Source organism: Muntiacus reevesi, chromosome 9 (genome assembly GCF_963930625.1).
Source record: "Muntiacus reevesi chromosome 9, mMunRee1.1, whole genome shotgun sequence".
Taxonomy (NCBI): Eukaryota; Metazoa; Chordata; class Mammalia; order Artiodactyla; family Cervidae; genus Muntiacus; species Muntiacus reevesi.
In genome coordinates this window covers 27,366,837-27,387,081 of record NC_089257.1, presented here as the reverse complement: position 1 = coordinate 27,387,081, position 20,245 = coordinate 27,366,837, and the positions used below count along the sequence as shown (strand labels likewise).

At 44.6% G+C, this 20,245-nt stretch overlaps 1 protein-coding gene across 1 annotated transcript in view; it reads left to right on the top strand.

Moving 5' to 3' along the window:
* KIAA1549L (KIAA1549 like) overlaps positions 1-12,450 on the top strand; it is a 137,932-nt gene extending 125,482 nt beyond the window's left edge. The window contains exon 23 of the mRNA XM_065944681.1: positions 6,431-12,450. Coding sequence (XP_065800753.1) covers positions 6,431-6,712 — 282 coding nt within the window. The 3' untranslated portion in view covers positions 6,713-12,450. The remainder of the gene's footprint in view (positions 1-6,430) is intronic.
* Positions 12,451-20,245: the final 7,795 nt, after the last annotated feature.

Genomic DNA, 20,245 nt, shown 5'->3' with positions numbered 1-20,245 from the left:
TTAAAGCACTGCCAAATGAAAAACAAAAAACAAGCAAACAAAAATAGCACAGTGATGGCCCCTAGAGTGAGTTGCTGCAGTCCCTGCGTGAGACCATCCATCATGGATAAGAAAGGCAGGCTGTCGTCTGAGGGCCCGTGGTGCTGTATTCATTTTAGGGTTTATTTCAGCGTTTGTCAGTACACATTGACCCCCAAGGCCTGTGTCAACTTTTCTCTCTGTCCAGACCCCTAGGGTCCATACTGTCTACCCCTACAGGTTCAGTTCAGCCCCAGCATTGGTGTCTACTCTTATTGTAGTGGTGCCACATTTAAACAACATCGTCAGGGTAAAACTTCCCTACATATTTATTAATTTTCCTGATGAGCAAATTATCCCTGAACTTCCCTGGTGGCTCAGAGTTAAAGAATCTGCCTGCCAATGCAGGAGACACATGCATTGTGTCTCCCGATCCCTGATTTGGGAGAATTCCACATGCCACAGAGCAACTAAGCCCACACGTCACAACTATTGAGCTTGTGCTCTAGAGCCCATGCTTCTCAACAAGAGAAGCCACCACAATGAGAGGCCTGTGTAGTGCAGAGAGTAGCTCCCGCTCTCCACAACTAGGAAAAAGCCCACGCAGCAATGAAGACCCAGCACCGCCATAAATAAATAAATTAAAATTGTATATTAAAAAAGTTATCTTTAAAAAAAGCTCATCCCTTTAATTGCCAAAATATCTTTAAATTATGTGCTACCTTGAATTTTAAAATTCTGGAATGAATTACATCCTTCTCCCCTTCTTTAGAAGAAAAACATAATTTAATTTGTTTTTAACAAATGAGTCAACATCATTATTATGCCTCACTGTACTAAAATGATGCCTATAAGATGGGCTCTGATGGTTTGTAGAATTACTTCTACGTCAAACATCTCCAAACTCTGCTTTTTGGAATTACTCCAAGGCTTAGCATGGTTTTTCTTTCTATGACCTTGCTCCCAGCTCACTCCTTCTATTGCTGCCAGTGTCCCCACCTTCAGATATACTCGCCCTTAAATATGCTTTTCCTAATGTACTATTATCTGCAAATGAGGCACGTCTGAGCTCATTAGAGTTGTTTGTAGAGTTGGAGTAAATAAGCTCTAAGAGAGTAACTAGAGGCATTCCCTACTGATAAGTCTACACATCTTAGTGTGGGAGTGTTTGGCCTGTGTTCTGGTTGTTACTGGGCCTTTTTTGCTTCCTTTGTCATGCTCAGCTCTTCTAAACAGCTGACATCACGGGGTGTGGGTTGATCAGTTCAGATTTTATTTGACTCCATAATTCCACTTGCAATCTAAACATAATGTGTACTTTCAGAAAGTAGATGATACTTAACATGTGCTAATTAGGCAGTAAACCTGCAGCTTTGTCAGCTCACCCTCTGTGTGCAGAGTGCGCTGGGTGCTTGGCAGGAGTCAGCAGAGGTATTTACAAAACCTTGGCCCTTGCCTTCAAGATACTTACAGATAACACTTAGCCAGGCTTATGGCGACATAACTCAGATGCCTCTGGGTTCGTGTTGCCTTAAAGATGAAGGAAAGGGAACCCAGCAAATCAAAACCTCATCTTTTGAACAGGATGACTTGATCACCGCACTCTCCCACCCCCATCCCCAGTGTGAGGGAGAGCTAGTTTCCTATTAGCTGTTTTTAAGATAAAAATGATTGCTACAGCCTAGATGGGTCTTTCATGGAGCCCAGTTACCATCTGCAGGTAAGCAGGTATGGCCTCTTGCGTGGAACACAGTAGCCAGTTGGGAGGTCAGGTGCTTTATCGCATTTGAAAGACAGTACAGGAGGTTCAGAGAGACTGGTTGTCAGCTTGAGAAAGATATTCCATTGGAGAAAACGTTCACCCTCTGGTATCACTGCCTCAATGGACATGAGTTTGAGCAAACTCCAGGAGATAGTGAAGGACAGGGAAGCCTGGTGTGCTGTAGTCCATGGGGTCGCAAAGAGTCCAACATGTCTTAGCAACTGAACAACAACTACATCCATGTGAGAAGCAAAAAGTGCTTACCATCAGCTGGTGCTAATGGTAAAGAACCCAGCTGCCAATGCAGGAGATTTAAGAGACGTGGATTCTGTCCCTGGGTTGGGAAGATCCCCTGGAGGAGGGCACAGCAACCCACTCCAGTAGTCTTGCCTGTAGAATCCCATGGACAGAGAAGCTTGGCGGGCTACAGTCCATAGGGTCACACGGAGTCAGACATGACTGAAGTGACTTTGCATGCACGCACACACACATCATTTGGATGTCTGGCCTTCCTGATTCCAGGTATCCAAATGAAAGGAGCTAGCTTGCATAACACCTGGACCTGGCTTGATAAACAGATTTCATTCTTGGTGCTAGATGGAGAGGGATTGGGAAGGAGTGACCAGGCTCAGCAGGAAACTGCTGTCGTCTATAGGGGATGCCTGCCATGGGCACTGGCTAGGCAAGGAGTGATGTTTGCCAGTCCTGGATTTTGGTCCACAAGGTGTGATGGGTCCCAACTGCATCTCCTGTAAGAGGGGAAGAGTATGTCATCTCCTCATCTTCTGAAGGGAATATTTCATGCAAAGATGGGCTCAATAAAGGACAGAAATGGTATGGACCTAACAGAAGCAGAAGATACTAAGAAGAGGTGGCAGAGGTGGCAAGAATACACATAAGAACTATACAAAAAAGATCTTCATGACCCAGATAACCGCGATAGTGTGATCACTCACCTAGAACCAGACATCCTGGAGTACAGAGTCAAGTGGGCCTTATGAAGCATCACTACGAGCAAAGCTAGTGGAGATGATGTAATTCCAGTTGAGCTATTTCAAATCCTAAAAGATAATGCTGTGAAAGTGCTACACTCAATATGCCAGCAAATATGGAAAACTCAGCAGTGGCCGCAGGACGGGAAAAGGTATTTTCATTCCAGTCCCAAAGAAAGGCAATGCCAAAGAATGCTCAAACTGCTGCACAATTGCACTCATCTCACATGATAGCAAAGTAATGCCCCAAATTCTCCAAGCCAGGCTTCAACAGTATGTGAATTGTGAACTTCCAGATGTTAAAGCTGGATTTAGAAAAGGCAGAGGAACCAGAGATCAAATTGCCAACATCCGTTGCATCATCGAGAAAGCAAGAGAGTTCCAGAAATACATCTACTTCTGCTTTATTGACTACACCAAGCCTTTGACTGTGGGGATCACAACAAACTATGGAAAATTCTTAGAGATGGGAATACCAGACCACCTGACCTGCCATCTGAGAAATCTGTATGCAGGTCAAGAAGCAACAGTTAGAACTGAATGTGGAACAATAGACTGGTTCCAAATCGAGAAAGGAGGCTGTATATTGTCACCCTGCTTATTTAACTTATATGCAGAGTACATCATGAGAAATGCTGGGAGGGAAGAAGCACAAGCTGGAATCAAGATTATCAGGAGAAATATCAATAACCACAGATATGCAGATGACACCACCCTTATGGCAGAAAGCAAAGAAGAACTAAGGAGCCTCTTAATGAAAGTGAAAGAAGAGAGTGAAAAAGTTGACTTAACACTCAACATTCAGAAAACTAAGATCATGGCATCTGGTCCCATCACTTCATGGCAAATAGATGGGGAAGCAATGGAAAAAGTGACAGACTTTATTTTTTTGGGCTGCAAACTCACTGCAGATGGTGACTGCAGGCATGAAGTTAAAAGATGCTCGTTCTTTGGAAGAAAAGTTATGACCAACCTAGAGAGCATGTTAAAAAGCAGAGACATTACTTTGTCAACAAAGGTCCGTCTAGTCAAAGCTATGGTTTTTCTGGTAGCCATGTATGGATGTGAGAGTTGGACTATAAAGAAAGCTGACCACCAAAAAATTGATGCTTTTGAACTGTGGTGTTGGAGATGACTCTTGAGAGTCCCTGGAACTTCAAGGAGATCCAACCAGTCCATCCTAAAGGAAATCAGTCCTGAATATTCATTTGAAGGATTGATGCTGAAGCTGAAACTCCAATACTTTGGCCACCTGATGCATAGAACTGACTCATTTGAAAAGACCCTGATGCTAGGAAAGATTGAGGGCAGGAGTAGAAGGGGACGACAGAGGATGAGCTACTTGGATGGCATCATCAACTCAATGGACATGAGTTTGAGTAAATTCCAGGAGTTGGTGATGGACAGGGAGGCCTGGCATGCTGCAGTCCATGGGGTCGCAGAGTCAGACATGATTGAGCGACTGAACTGAACTGAACCGGTGGAGTCAGGTGCCCCTGGCCTGTCCCAGCCACCAGCACCAAGTCAGTTAATGTTGCAGAGCTGGGAGGTCTCAATAGTTGGACACTGACCCTCAGCACCAGCTGAACTTGAAATCCAGGGAAAGGGGACATGGCAGCTTCTTTCACAAACATAGGGTGCCAGGTGCCTATCCTTCAATGATTTTCCAATTATGCTGCTCAGAACCCTGGGTCCTAAGACCCTCCCTTCTGTGTACCATGCACAGTTCGGGGCACTGGTACACAGTGATAAGCAGGTGAGACACAGTTTCGCCTTCACAAGTCAATGCCTGAGATGGGTGATGAAGTCATGAGTGGTGACTAGTTATGCTAGACAAAGTGCATGGAATGAATTTACAGGGAGCCCTTGACTAACACAGAGCTGGGGAAGGTCTCTCAGGAGAAAAGGAGTGTGAGCTGAGACCTGACAGGCAAACCCTGTGTCCTGGCCTTGGCGCTCTGTTCCCCCAGTTAATTACCAGTGTATCCCCAGCTCACATGGCCCAAGGACTTGGGCAGTCTGACTCCAGTTTTCCTCTAAGATGCAAGTGCAATGTATTTGCAACTTTGTCTTTCTTTGCCAGGTCTTATAGGGAAATTAAAGCCCCAGACTTTGGGGCCTCCCATCACTTCTTTCTTTATTCGGGTCCTCCCTGGTTCTCACCAGGCCCTTTGAGGTAGCCTCAGATCCTGTCTCCTCACCACCTCCAGTGGGTCCACCTCCTCCAGAGTGTTCCTTCCTACAGCACAGACCTTTCCTCCACCTGACACCCCGGTGACTCCCAGGCCAGGCCTTCTCAGGAGGCTCATCAGAACCTCTGACAGGGACCAGGAGGGGCCTGCTTTCCTACTGCATGTTCACCCATCCAGAATTTCTGAATCATCATCCAACCTCATCCCACTCCATCCTCACCAGCTCCCACACACCTGTCTCTGTAAAGAATGGGAACATGCTGAATTCCTCAGAAGTGGGCCGTAGAAAATGTAACTCGGTAGCCTGGGGTTCAGTGGCTTTCTGATCTGGTCCTGCGCACCCTTCTTCCTGAACTCCTCCCACACCGCACACACCCTCTGTGGTCAGACCACCTTACTGAACCTCCCTGGGGACACTGTCTTCCATGTATTGCCAGGCCTCTGCATGGCTCTCCCTCTGCCTGGAATGCCCCTTCCACCTTGTCTTCCGCAAGACAGCCTCCCCATCCTAACCGTCTCCTCTCCAGACTCAGCTAAGATGCTTCTCCTGGAAAGCTGCCTTACTGCCCACATATGTCCCATCCCCTGCAGCACCCCAGGGCCTATGTGATCCATGGGCCCTGAGTTCCAGGTCCATCACTTATCTCACAGTGATGCAAGTAGCATTATGGGATATAAAGATCTTTTGTGGATTACCCTGGAAACAGTATCCCCATGTGTGGCCCTATTCCTGTGGGCAAGTCGATCCTGAATTCTGAATCATTGTCCTGCCCATATTTCTAGAAGTGTCCATATTATTGGGATAGAACTATCTTCCACTTTTAATGAAAAGAAAATTTTTCAAGACGCCAAGATCATATTCCAGATGCATGACGTGATAGTTCAGTGATTAACTCCCAGCCTTGAAGCCAGCCTGTCTCTGTGGCTTGTTAGCTGTGGCAGCTTTGACTGAGACACTGTTTGTTTTTGTTTCCTCTTATGTAAAATAAGGGTAACAATACCTACCTCCTAGGAGAATTGCTTTGAGAATTAAATGAGATCATGATTGGAAAGCCCTTAGCACAGGGCTCGTTCAGCATTAACTGTTGTCATTAGTAATAAATTCCTGAGTCCTTTGAGGTCCTTAAAGAACAACACTTCTCTACCTAGATGGTGCTTATATTAAAAAGGTAGCCAGAAAAAAAAAAAAAAAAAAAAAAAGGTAGCCAGGTAGATTCAGATGTAGACTGGGTATGTACCCACTGTTTGCACAAAGTGTAAAATGCCTATTTAATTCATCCAACCGGCAGAACCAGTGAGTCCAAGTCACCTAGCTTTTATATCTGCACAGTGGCGAGTTGCCTTCCTTTTCTTGTAAATCTCTTTCATTGTCCTCAATCCCCTCCTCCTTTGGTATCTAGTGTATCCTATGACTTGAGCCCATTCCTGATACCTGGCCCTGTCTTCTCTCCCGACATGCTCTGCAGGTCCCCCTCCCGGGGTACATCGAGGCTTACCCCCGATCCCGGTATCAGCAGAACTCGCCCTCCAGGCTCCCTCGTCAGTACAGCCAGCCAGCTGGGCTGCACCCCAGTTTGGAGCAGGCCCCGGTGCCCTCCACAGCAGCCTCACAGCAGAGCCTGGCGGACAACGACCCATCCGACACCCCCCTCACCAACATTTCCACGGCAGCCCTGGTGAAAGCCATCCGGGAAGAGGTGGCCAAGCTTGCCAAGAAACAGACAGACATGTTCGAGTTCCAGGTCTAATGCCTTCACCCTTTGAGACTTCCAGACTCTGAAGAAGCAGGCTTTGGGTTTCTCCAGGCATGGTGGGACTGGAGACATGAAACAATGTGGGAGTCTTTCTCACCCTCAGTTTCTAAAAAGGTGAACAGAGGGGCTTCTGGGGAACAGGAAACTCTTGAACAACGGGATGCTTGGCCTATTCAACTGATTGTATGTCAACAAGTCCGCATGTGGGACCATATGTTTGATACTCTGTTAACTGTTTGAGCTGTGGGTGTATTCCCTCTCCTATGGAGCGTTAGTCACGAGAGAGGAGACGCTTGCTAATCTGCAGATTCCTGTCCAATACCACATTTTAACAGGTCACCAGAAGGGGGAGAGCACAGCTCTATCTTCAGTGACCTCTGCATGTTAACTCTGTTTCTGTGTTAAAGGCAATGCAGGCGTGTGATGAAGCCCCAGACTGTTCTCTCATTCAGCCAGAACTATAATTATCCAGTCACCTCCAGTCTCCAAGGGAGACACCGACTCCAGCCAAGAAACTTGAGTCCTTTTCTTTTAAAGGTTCATATTCAAAGTCAAATAAATTGGATGAAAATCAGGACTGTCAATGACTGCACCTATACACAGTCCTGACTCTTCCCCCCACCCCCAATTAATTCAACAAAGGCCGAGAAAGAGAGAAGATAAGAGGGAATGGTGGATTTGTGTTGACAGGTTCTTTGAAAAGGTGTTGTCATGTTGGAAATAGAGTATTCTGCAAGTTGGGCTCTAGCTCGAAGAGCATCGGTGCTAAGAGCTTTTAGGATCCTACAAAAGAAAAACAGCTTTTTTTTGCCCTGCAGTGAAGGTAGCCTGAGAACAGAGCTTCTCTCTTTTGGGGGGGACAATAGATACATCGACTTTTACAAGGAAATCTCTGTCTCTTCAACAATGATGTCCAGCATGTGCTGCCCAGTGATACAAAAGGAAATAGTCATTGATGCCTGTTGGAAGCAGGAATAGTGAACCCAGTCTCCCCAGGCTGCAGCCTCTGTTTATAGACGCTTCTGAATGTAGAAAATCTGTTGATTTACGTTCAATGTAAATACCATTTTTAAAGGTGTATGGAGTTAGCCAGTCCCCTCCCGTACTTGTCCCTGTAGTTAATAGACATAGGAGGACATTTGCCGCAATGGCGGGCTTCTGACCTCGTGACCATGATGCTGTAAGTTAGGCTTCCTGGCATGGTAGGTCAGCCTCCAGAGCTCTGTGGACATTGCCTTGCAGCCCTGAGGCACCAGCTGCTGACTGTCAACGCTGACTTCAGGTAGCCCAGGGGGAGGGACACCCTGGTTCCATCACCAACTTTGGGAGCTGTGCTCAATGTTAAGGGCTTTCATGGTGTCTGTTGGGGAGTAAGGTCCTTTCCTGCGTTCACCCATGATCCATCTAGCTTCAGCTTGTATTCATCTCCTCTGAGTCCATCCTTCCATTCTCCTCATGAGTTTCTTTGGTCTTTATTGAGAGAAGAAGGTGGAAATTTTCAAATTGAGGGAAGAGTAGGAATGGAACTGATTAGAGTGAGAGAATCAAACTGTCAAAGCACAGACTTTTCAAGCTGTTTTTATTTCTCAATGGCAAATTGCCCTTTCTGCAATGTTCTGGAGATGATGTGTCATGGATCCCCCCAACCAGTCTCTTGTTCGGATGATATTAGGTAGCGTCCTTTTGGTATGCTGGTTGATCTTTCATAGTGTTAGTTTTTTGTTACTTAAAAAAAAAATCAGCTATAAATAAAATGTATTTTTGTAATTTCCATGTGTATATATGGTATATTTCTACCAATGGCCAGTTGTTGTAACCCCAAACCTAAATCAGTTTGCAAACACTGTGGACAGTGCAAGATTTTATTGACAGATTAACACAATGCCTAAGTCTATCCAAATAGGTATTCAGTGCAGTTGAATGAACAAAGAGCCAAAGAAACTCAGCCTTTTCATGCAAATGGTATGAGTCTGATAAAGTCAGCTACATTGTCCCGCCTTATCAATGATATTACTATCTCATCAGTGCAATGATATCAACCCAGTACTTTGTCTACTTGGTAAATGCTTGGAAATACTGTATGTGAAAATGAAGTTTCAAGACCTTAGTGTAATTTAAATATATACACATGCTTCCAAGACAGTGTCTACACTTTGGATGTCCCAGTGACTCACAGAGGAGGAGCCCACAGTGCGCAGTGGTCTGGCTCCAGTTGGCTGGAGGATGCTGAAAAATCATGGTGAGCTGTGCAGAGTCCCGTGAGATACCAAGTCAGTCAGTGGAGATGACTACAAATATAGCATGCTAAGTCAGACACGCTCTTAAACTAGACACCACAGGTTGAAGAGCAGTATATGGGAGGAAAACCTTAAGTTGAGAAGAAATCAGTGTGGTCCATGTTGTCCCACCAATGCAAAGATGGCCAGCATTGTTTGATGTCCTGTGACTAAGATGGGGGTCCCTTTTCTGAAGATTCTCCTGACTGTCAGGAGATGACAGAGACCTGGATGGCTGGCCTTGAGAAAAGGCAAGTGTTCAGAAGTGCCATGAGAGCCCAGAGACTCTGTGTTCCTCATGACCCTCCAGACAGTTGAAGAAACCTTGAAGAACAAGAGGACCTTTGGTGACCTCCAAGAAGGACGCCAACGTTCGGAGAAGTGGAGTGACCTGCCCAAGGCCTTCAGCCCCGAGCCCACTTACTCGTGATCAGGCTTGCTTTCCATTTCACCATGCTGCCTGAACACTTGTCTGTGATGCGTTTCTTGAACTGTGCTAGGAAGTTTAAAAAAGTAGGCAAGGGTTATATGAGGGACTCCCTAAATTCTTGCAAAGGAAAAAGATGTTGAATACAAAAGTATAGAGGACAATGCATTTGTGGCATAATAAACATTTTTTGGAACTAGTTTTGATGTGAGTTTTCTGAGTTCATGAAAAGAAAAGCATTTTGGCTTTTTCTAGAGAGTGCCATCAAGGAAATGGGTTCTCCACTGCAGTTGAATACTTTAGGGGTGTATTCTTCTCTTAGTGCCATGGATCCAAACAAGCAACCTGAGTTGATTAATGACTAAGACAGGGTGGATCATGTAGGAATCAGTTCTCTGGTGCCAGAATTTACATTGTGCATTTGTTAATTTAAGAATTCAGCAGAAGGGCATGTATAATTTCTGGGCATTCTTGATGAAAGAATGGATAGGATATTGTTGGATTCGTGATTTTTTAAAAAAAGAAAAGAAAAAAAACCCCTCAGAGTACAGATGGAGGAGGAGAAAAATTTAAATACCTGATTAAAATGCTTCTCTAACAGGCAGGAACTAACAAAATATATCAAAAGATTTAAATACTGATTACCAATAAATAGGCTTCTTTTTTTTGTACAAGCATGTAGGCATTCATTGTTTAATGAATAAAATTACATATTATTTTAAAGTCTGAGAACAGAATTTAAATGTAATTCACTCCTTCTGTTACACATCAGAAAGTAGTTTGGACTTTTCTAACAAAATGCAGCCAAATATGCTTAGGGAAAGATAGTAATTTAGCTTGGAGCAGTGACTGACTTGGGTCCAAGTGTTAGAAATTAAATGTGGCCATTTAGTCCAATCTGGAAGATATTCTAGTCAAGGGCATTTGCAAGGACTAGAAACCCATTTATACTTGGTCAGATGTGGGGAGTGACTGAGCAAATACAGGCAGACCTCAGAAATATTGTTGAGTCTGGTTCCAGACTGCCACAATTAAGCAAATATCACAATAAAGTGAGTCTATTCATTTTGGGGTTCCTGGTGCATGTAAAGGTTCTGTTTATACTATAGTGTAGGCTGTTAAATGTGCGATAGCATTATCTCTTAAAAAATACATACCTTAATTTAAAAATACTTTATTGCCTAAAAAATGCTAACCATCACCTGAGCCTTCAGCAAGTCATGATCTTTCTGCTGGTGGAGAATCTTGCCTCAGTGTTGATGGCCATTGACTGATCAGGGTGGTGGTTGCTGAAGGCTGGCACGGCTGTGGCAATTTCTTAAAATAAGTCAAGTGACGTTTGCCAGACGGACTCTTCTTTTCATGAATCATTTCTCTATGACTGCAATGCTGTTTGATAGCATCTTAACCACATTAGAACTTCTTTTAAAATTGGAATCAACCCTCTCAAAACCTTGCTGCTGCTTTGTCACCTAAGTTTATGTCGTATTCTAAATTCTCTGTTGTCCTTTCACCAGGCTTCATAGCACCTTCACCAGGAGTAGGTTCCATGTCAAGAAACCACTTTCTTTGCTCATGCATAAGAAGCAACTCCTCACCCATTACAGTTTTATCATAAGATGACAGCAGTTGAGTCACATCTTCAGGTTCCATGTCTAATTCTAGTTCTCTTGCTGTTTCCATCACATCTGCAATTACTTCCCCCACTGACGTCATCCATGAGAACTGGAATCAACTTCTTCTGAATTCCTGTTAATGTTGATATTTTTACCTTCTCCCATAAATCATGAGTGTTCTTAATGGCATCTAGAATAGTGAATCCTTTCCAGAACATTTTCAGTTGACTTTGCCTAGATCCATCAGAGGAATCACTATCTATGAAATTTACAAAATATATTTCTTAAAATAATAAGACGTAAAGCCAGAATTACTCCTTGATCCACACGCTGCAGAATGGATGTGTTAGCAGGCATGAAAACAGTGTGAATCTCACCATACATCCCTATCAGAACTCTTGGTTGACTAGGTGCATTGTCAATGAGCAATATTTTGTTGTTTAATCTTTTCTTTTTTGAGCAGTAATCTCAATGGTGGGCTTAAAATGTTCATTAAATCATGTTGTCAACAGATGTGCTGTCATCCAGGCTTTGTTGTTCCATTTATAGAGCACAGGCAAAATAGATTTAGTATAATTCTTAAGGGCCCTAGGGTTTGGGGAATGGTAAATGACCATTAGTTTCAACTTTAAGTTACCAGTTGCATTAGCCCCTAATAAGAGAGTCAGCCTGTCCTTTGAAGCGTCAAAACCACGCACTGATTTCCTCTCTCTGGCTATAAAAGTCCTGGATGACATCCCCTTCTAAGACTGTGTTGTTTCTTGACTGTTGGCATAACTGATGCCATTTGGACACTTAAGAGTTTCTCCTGTCCTTTATACTGACCTTGTGGCTCATCTGGTAAAGAATCTGCCTGCAATGCAGGAAACCTGGATTCGATCCCTGGGTTGGGAAGATCCCCTAGAGAAGGGAAAAACTACCCACTCCAGTATTCTGGCCTGGAGAATTCAGTCCATGGGGGTCGCAAAGAGTCGGACATGACTGAGCAACTTGCACTGCGCTTTGCTGACCTTACCCAGGACTGTGCTGTGCACTGAATCATTTCTCTGTCATCAAAGGCTTTGTAGTTAATAGATATTGTTTAAGAACAGGACCAGTTTGCCTCAATGTTCTCTAGTCCTTCCCTGATGTATTCCTGGTGCCCATGAGACTAGCGCTAAATTGCTTCAGTCGTGTCTGACCCTTTGAGACCCTATGGACCATAGCCCACCAGGCTCCTCTGTCCATGGGATCCTCCAGGCAAGAATACTGGAGTGGATTGCCATGCCCTCCTCCAGGGGATCTTCCCAGTCCAGGGATCGAACCTGCATCTCTTGTGTCTCCTGCATTGGCAGGTGGGTTCTTTACCACTAGTGCCCCCTGGGAAGTCCCAAGAGACTAGTTACCTACCATAAATCTTGACTTAAGAATGCACATCCTATTTCTAAGCACATATCTCTATATTCGAGGTTAATTATAAAATTGTGCCAGAGGCTCCTCAGAGGTGTGGAATGCTTCCAAATTGTCTACCTGATCCCACCCTGGAAGATACCGTATAATAAACTGATCCATTAATTTTATGGAGCTTCCTGCCTGATTTTTCAGTCTCAAGATGCCTTCTCAGATAGGTGGGCATTTTCTGTTCCCTTTGTCCTCCAACATGCATCTACAGTGACAATCTGTTGTTTAGTGTAGCCACCTTTGTTAACCATCTCAGGTGGATCTACTGGATAACTTACTGCAGCTTCTGCATTAGCACGTGCTGCTTCACCATGCACTTTTATGGTTTGGAAACGGCTTCTTTCCTTAAACCCCATGAACCAACTCTGCTGGCTTCAAACTCTTCTTCTGCAGCTTCCTTACCTCTTGGCCTTCATGAAATTGAAGAGAGTTAGGGCCTTGCTCTGGGTTAGGCCTTGATTAAGGGAATGTTGTGGCTGGTTGGACCTTTAGACTATTAAAACTTTTTCCAGATCAACAAAAAGGCTGCTTCACTTTCTTCTCATTTGTGTTTTCACTGGAGTAGCACTTTTAATTTCCTTCAAGAACGTCTTCTTTGCATTCACAGCTTGGCTAACTGCTGCAAGAGGCCTCACTTTTGGCCTGTCTCAGCTGTCAACATGCCTTCCTCTCACTGTTGTTGTTCCATCGCTAAGTTGTGTTCAACTCTTTGTGATCCTGTGGACTGTAGCATGCCAGGTTTCCCTGTCCTTTACCATCTCCCAGAGGTTGCTCAGACTCATGTCCACTGAGTCGGCGATGCCATCCAACCAACTCATCCTCTGTCATCCCCTTCTCCTTCTGCCTTCAATCTTTCCCAGCATCAGAATCTTTTCCTCTCACTAAGCCGAATCATTTCTGGCTTTTGATTTAAAGTGAGAGACACTGAACTCTTTCACTTGAACAGTTGGAGATTATCATAGCATTATTAATTGTCCTAATTTCAATATTGCTGTGTCTCAGGGAATAGAGAGACCCAAGGAGAGGGAGAGGAGAAATGGAAACAGCCAATCAGTGGAGCAGTCAGAACTCACACAACACTGACTATGTTTGTCCTCTATCTGGCTGCAGTTTGTGGTGCCCAGAACAATTATAACAACAAAGATCAGTGATCCCAGACCACTGTAACAAATAGAATAATGATGAACAATTTTGAAATATTGCAAGAATTGCCAAAATGTGATACAAAGACAAGAAGTGAACAAATGCTGTTGGAAAAATTGTGCCAACAGACTTGCTTGACAGAAGGTTGCCACAAACCTTCAATTAAAAAAAAAGAAATATCTACGAAGCGCAATAAAGCAAAGCATAATAAGACCAGGTGTGGCCTGTGCAGGGGCCATGTCATGGAAACAAAACAGATTCCATGGAAACAAAACACACTTCCTTGGTGATTAAGACTGCACTTCCGATGCCGGGGGTACAGGTTTGATCCCTGGGCAGGGCTGTTCACGTGTCACTTGGCTTGCTCGCTCCTGTCCTCTCTCCACACCTGCTTTCATCTCTACATGTCTGCTTAGTTCTCTTGCTTCCCTCATCCTGCTACCTTCTCTGTTTTCTCATTGGTGTTTATTTAGTTGAAAAAATCCACCCCAGGACCCACTCTGCACAACTTTACCCTTTGAGTACCCACCCCTCTCTACACCCCTCTGTGCTCCCAGGGCAAATTCTTGAGACTCAGATTGGTCCAGTTCATCTGCCTATGATGAGCCACGCTTGGGTCAAGTGCCTATACAATCAGCTATAAGCAAGAGACAGGGTCATGTGACAAAAGCATGCCTCCCCCCCCCCACCCGCGCTCCAGACCAAACCTTTCAGTGAAGGCTTTGGTTGGGGGCTTGTACCCCGAGGAGGGAGTGTGCCACCCACCCCAGGACAGCAGCCAGCAGCTGGGTGGTCCCTATGGACATTGGCACCAAGAGGAAAGGGCACCCTCGACTGCCACATCAGGTGAGAACATGTGTGCTTGAAACCTGGTGGGCTGGTCAGACCTGCCCCAACCACTTCCCACCCCAACACCAGTCCTGCTGATACTGCTGCTGCATCTAGAAAGGGACTTCTGACTGAGGCCCAGTTAGCAGGATGTCTTCCTCAGCAGATGATAAATACTTGTAAACTGAAATGCATGCTTTTAGCTCAGGTGTGGTTAATATGGCTCCTGGCCACACACTTGAGTGATGAGAAAACTGATGAGACTCTCAGTAGAGCCTTTTGAAACCATATTGGTTTCAAGTGAAACATATTACTGTGATTCTTCCATTCTAAATATATAAAAGTCAGTCTCCCAAGTATTGAAAATTCTCTTGATTTCTTAGGAAATCAAGAACAGTAGCCTGTGATAAGTGCTAAAATGCAGGGTGTTTCTGGAAAGGAATATTTAGGAAGTAGAATTCATGATTCCAGAGACAATTCTTTTAGAAGTTACTAAGTTGCTTTGATTAGGCAGGTTTCCAAAATAGGGAAATTTGTGCTGGGGCAGAATTTGTCTTCAAAGGACAAATCCAGACTTTAACGAAAGCCATTATGCAACGAAATCTAGAAATGGATTATTTTTATTCTCTGACTTTTGTAAATTATGGAGGGAGGCCATCAAGGTATTTTACGTAAATTGTGGCTTCACCTTATTTCCCCCATCTCGACCTTACGTCTAAACTCACCCACCCACCCACACCCACCCTCACACAACCCACACAGAAACTTGAGTTGAGAGAAGGTTTTATCAAACAGAATCAGAGGAATATCATTGGTCTGGAAATTATGAAAAAAGCAGAAACGATCATAGCCTTGACAACTCGCTCTAAACCAATCTCTAATTCCGCACTTGTGAAATGGGCATAAGAACTCCTGCATGTCCCACCTCTGGTGGCTATGAAGATCACTTGGCAGAATGCATCAGAAAGTGTCTTGGAAAGTATATTTGAAGATGTTCTTAAAGTATTAGCTTCATAATTCAGTTTCATCCAGGGAAATATGTTAGGTCCTTCCATCCACTGAACTAACATGTTCTGTAAAGTTTTTAAATCTCTGCTATAAAATAAAAAGGTAAAGATGATCCTACATTTGGAACTGCCTGTGAAAGCCAGCCTCACCTGCATCACCGCTGTTGTTGCCTATGATCTGGAGAACCTGTAAGTACTTGTACCTGTGCTTTCACTCTGCAGGTGAAAACCTAGGCCAGGGATTCTCACCAACCACATTAGACACATTGGGCAAAGGCAAGTACTGAACAGGAGCTTGACTGTAGCTGTTGTCATGTCATGCTTTGCTTCCTAATTAAGTTTGTATGTCTTTGGCCTCTGCTTGGAATAGTGTTCATAAGCAATTAGAGTTTTTATGGTAAAATAAAATGGTAAAAGGGCTTCCCTGGTGGCTCAGATAGTAAAGAATCTGCTTGCAATGCAGGAGTCCAGGGTTCGATCCCTAGGTTGGGAAGATCCCCTGGAGAAGGGAATGGCAACCCACTCCAGTATTCTTGCCTGGAGAATCCCATGGACAGAGAAGCCTTCCAGGTTACAGTCTATTGGGTTGCAAAGAGTCGGACAAGACTGAAGGCTTTCATGCCCCCAAACCTGCCTGCTCCTCGTTTTACCTCCTCCAGATGGTGAGATGGAATCTCCCTCATAAACCAGTTACACAGCAGTATCCGCTGGAGTTTTGTTTTGTTTTTTCCCACTGGGGTTTTTTAAAAGACACTTGTGGGTCTAGCAAGACCCCTTATGGTCTTAGCCTGGAGCCTGAGCTGATCAGCCTAAAAGAGCTCACCCCTGGCCAGCCACAGGCCCCTGAGAAGCAGTTCCAGCCCATTCATGACTGTATCATTGGAACAGATGGTGTACAGGGGCAGAGTAAGCCAGTGTCTGCTCACATGCCCTTCTCGGAGCATAAGGAAGTCCCATTCAGTGCTCCCAATGAGTCCAGGGACGATGTTAGTATGGGACACAAACTCCCAAGACCACCTACTTCTCCGCTGCCCTGCCCCCATTGCCAGTCGCAGCAATCATGATGCCAGCCTTATGTTCAGGTCTAAACAGAGGCTATGTGTTATACTCCATGCTTTGCCCTCTGATCTAAGCTGACTGGACAGATGACACATCTGCCCCAGAAGCCCCAATTCATAGGCTGATCACCCATCAAAAAACTGTGACTCAGCACATGGGACTAGATCAACCAGATTCTCTAGGAAATATTAATACCAAGAAACAGAGTCTGTTAGCTGCAGATGTTGAAACCAAATGGTCAAGACTCATAGGCCATGATAGGCTGTAGGCAAAACAAAGATCAAAGAAAGCAGAATACTGGGTAAGAAGTAGCCTTGAGACCAGGGAGATTTAGAGTCTAGATATGAAAGCCTATCTAGACTCAGGGTCTGGATAGTCTTAAGACTGTGAAAATAAAGTGTTGCCTAATTGCCCTAGTTGCTGCATGTATTAATATTCAGGTATTTGGGGAACTAAAAGTTTGCATCTCTGTAATTTAAGTTTTTGTCTCTAAAATTAGGTCCCAGATAAGCCTTTTGTGTCCCAGGAGCCAACTCTTTGAATAGGTCCAGGTAAAAGAGGATGAAAGACCAAGACCAGAAGCTAGACCCATGACTTGAGCAGACGTGAGGCTTGGAGAAGGGTTGCATGGGGCTGTCTCCCTGCCAGGGTTGTGTGTGTCTGTTGATGGTTAATCTTTCATTTAACTGGAATTGTATAGGAAGCACTGACCAAAGCTTCCACATAGCTGTCCATTCAGGCCTTCACTGGCTGAGCAAACTTTCCTGAATACTAACTATGCATCAGACACTGTGCTAGGTGATCAGGAGTCAGCAGGACACAGCACCTGCCCTCAGAGTTCACAGTCAAGGCGGACTGATCCTTGAGACACAGAGCCCAACATATGAAGGACTCACCATTCATTCTGTGCTTTTTCTACCACATCAAAGCCAGCTGAATGAAAACCAAAGTCCCCTTCTTTCTGGAAACGTTTAGGTTTAGAAAGTGACAGACTCTGCCACTGCAGCTTCTGATTATGCTACGCACAACTCTCCTTCCCAAAGATCTTTAACTGATTAGTAAGGTGCCCACAATATCCCTCTGGGGATAGACAACGAATTGCCAACTGCCAGGAATCAGTGAGCATTACAAAACCAAATTTCAGAGCTGTCACCACCAAATGAAATCAGGAGCCCAAACTGTAAGGAAAAGAACAACCAATTTAGGGACTGTACTGTGCCATCAAATGAAAATTTTAAGAAACGTATACTTTACGAATGAAGCCACAGTCCACTGAACACTCTCACTGCGCACTGTTCATATCAATAAACTGCCATTCTGGATGTGCTGGCTTATTAATGAATGGGTTTCGGTTTTTATTCAGCCTCTGAACAAAATGTGCTCTATGGAGCAAATCTAAAGAGGCAAACCAGGTAGAGCTCTGCGGTGATTATCATTTCTTTTTCTTTTTTCTTTCTTTGTGATACCGTTTCTTTGCTGCATTAGCCTGTTTTGCCTGGTTGAAATTGTGTTTTCTCCTGGACAACTTACATATAAAATAAAGCACATTGTCTTACTGATGTTAGTGGATACTCATGTTCACATTTTGTCCTTTCTCTTACTTAGTAGTTCTTTGTCCATTACCCATAAAGAAAAGATTTTAACAAGTATTTATAAATTCTCATAATATTGGAAATCATCATGTGATCACTGATGTTATCTTACTGGTTTTGAAATTATAGGATCCTAGACTCTTTTAGTTGGAAGACAGTTTAGTGGGAAAATTATCCAGCTTTCCACCCTGGAATCAACACAGAAAAAGACCTCATGCTCTGTGGATACTACACAAGCTTACCCAGTCAAAGATGAAGCATAAGAAGGGCTTCAGCAAGGCAGGTATGCAGAATGAGGGAGCAGGGAATGGAGGGGGTGCAGATGGAGAGATTTAAATGTAATTTAATATTTAGGAGTAAAAAGCAATGTAGTCACACTGGGTGGGAGTGGAGGAATTTCCTTGATTTTAATTTATGTATGGGGTGAGAGGACACCAACATATTTTCAGTTTTGGGTTCTGAAAGGTTTTGCTTTAGCTCTGAATGTCTGTTAAGACCACTGTTATCATATTTTAAAGGAATGCCCATGTTAGGATTTGGAGTCACCCAGACCTAGATTTGAACCTCATCCTCACCACATTCTAGATGTGTGTGACATTGGGCAGGTCATGTCCCCTCTCTGAGCCTTCTCTGTGAAATGAAGCTAAGATGTAGTCAGTGAAATGACTGTAGAGCTGGAAAGAGAGAACACGCAGTTGACAACTGCAAGGTTATTGTTACTGATTAATCTCTGCTTGAATACTTCTGGGATTCCCTTGTGGCTCAGATGGTAAAGCATCTGCCCGTGATGCAGGAAACCCGGGTTCAATCCCTGGGTCAGGAAGATCCCCTGGAGAAGGAAATGGCAACCCACTCCAGTACTCTTGCCTAGAAAATTCCATGGATGGAGGAGCCTGGTAGGCTGCAGTCCATGGGGTCACAAAGAGCTGGACATGACTGAACAACTTCACTCACTGAATACTTCTAGCATTGAAGAACTCACTATCTTGCCAGAGCCGAAGCATCACCTATTGATCCACCAGGAGTGACTGCTAATGCTCAGCCCCTTCTGGCCCCCCATTGTAGACAGCGTCCCTTTTCAACAGCTCAGGACACCCATAAGGCCCCTAAACAGAGGCTGAGCTCAGGACACCTAGGGAGAGGGGACTGGTACTGTGACAGGGAAGGCCCTTCATCACCTGGCTGGGGTGAGACTAGTTGGAGCTGGCTGGAGATCTCCCACAGATTTCATGGTCCCATCACTTCTGAGTCATCTTTCTGAGCACCCAAAAGATTCAACCCACCCAGGGCATACACCCTTATCACAGCACACAACTCTTTCCAAAACACCTGGGCTTGCTTGGGACTTCCCTGCTGGTCCAGTGGTTAAGACTTCACCCTGCCAATGCAGGGGATGTGGTTTGATCTCTGGTCAGGGAACTAAGAGCCCACATACTGTGCAGCAAGGCCAAAAGAAAAAAACACCACCACCTGGGCTTGGGGCATTAAGTCAGCAGCAAAGATGATCACCTCTATAAGATTGACGTGGAACTCATTACCAGGATTATACAGTAGGCCAGTGGAAAATAAGATTCGATTTGGGAAAACTCCATGAGACTACCCTGTAACCGCTAAGGCACAGCATTGCTAAAGTGGAGTTCGCCTGAGCTGAACTCGGGAGAAAACTTGCCTGTCGTTATCTTGGAGTCCAGTCTCTTGGCGGTTATGACATTTGCTCACAGAAACATTCTCCGTAGCAGCTAGCTGAGGTGGGCTGGAGGGGAACAGGGAAAATAAAATAGATTGAAGTCAACAAAAAATGAGCTAGGGTTTAAGTATTTGGGCCTTGGAGCAGCTTGCCCACACCCTAGCTGTACACTTCTCGGTGCTTCTGTAAATGGGGCTGAAGACAAGAGCCTCACGGGTTCAGTCTGTACTTATTAATGAGGTGCTGGAACTAGAGTGCTGAACCCAGGACCTGGCACAGAGACACTGCTTGCTAACAGGTACCTGACAGTTGATAGCAGTGGGTGTGGCAGGGCTTGGGAGAAACTCCAAGAGCGTCACTAAACCCCAGTGGTCTTTCTTTCTTGTGCCAGACCCCCAAACACCTTGTCCTTTGCTAGACTGGTCCCATCAGAGCATCTTTGCTCTGTTCCT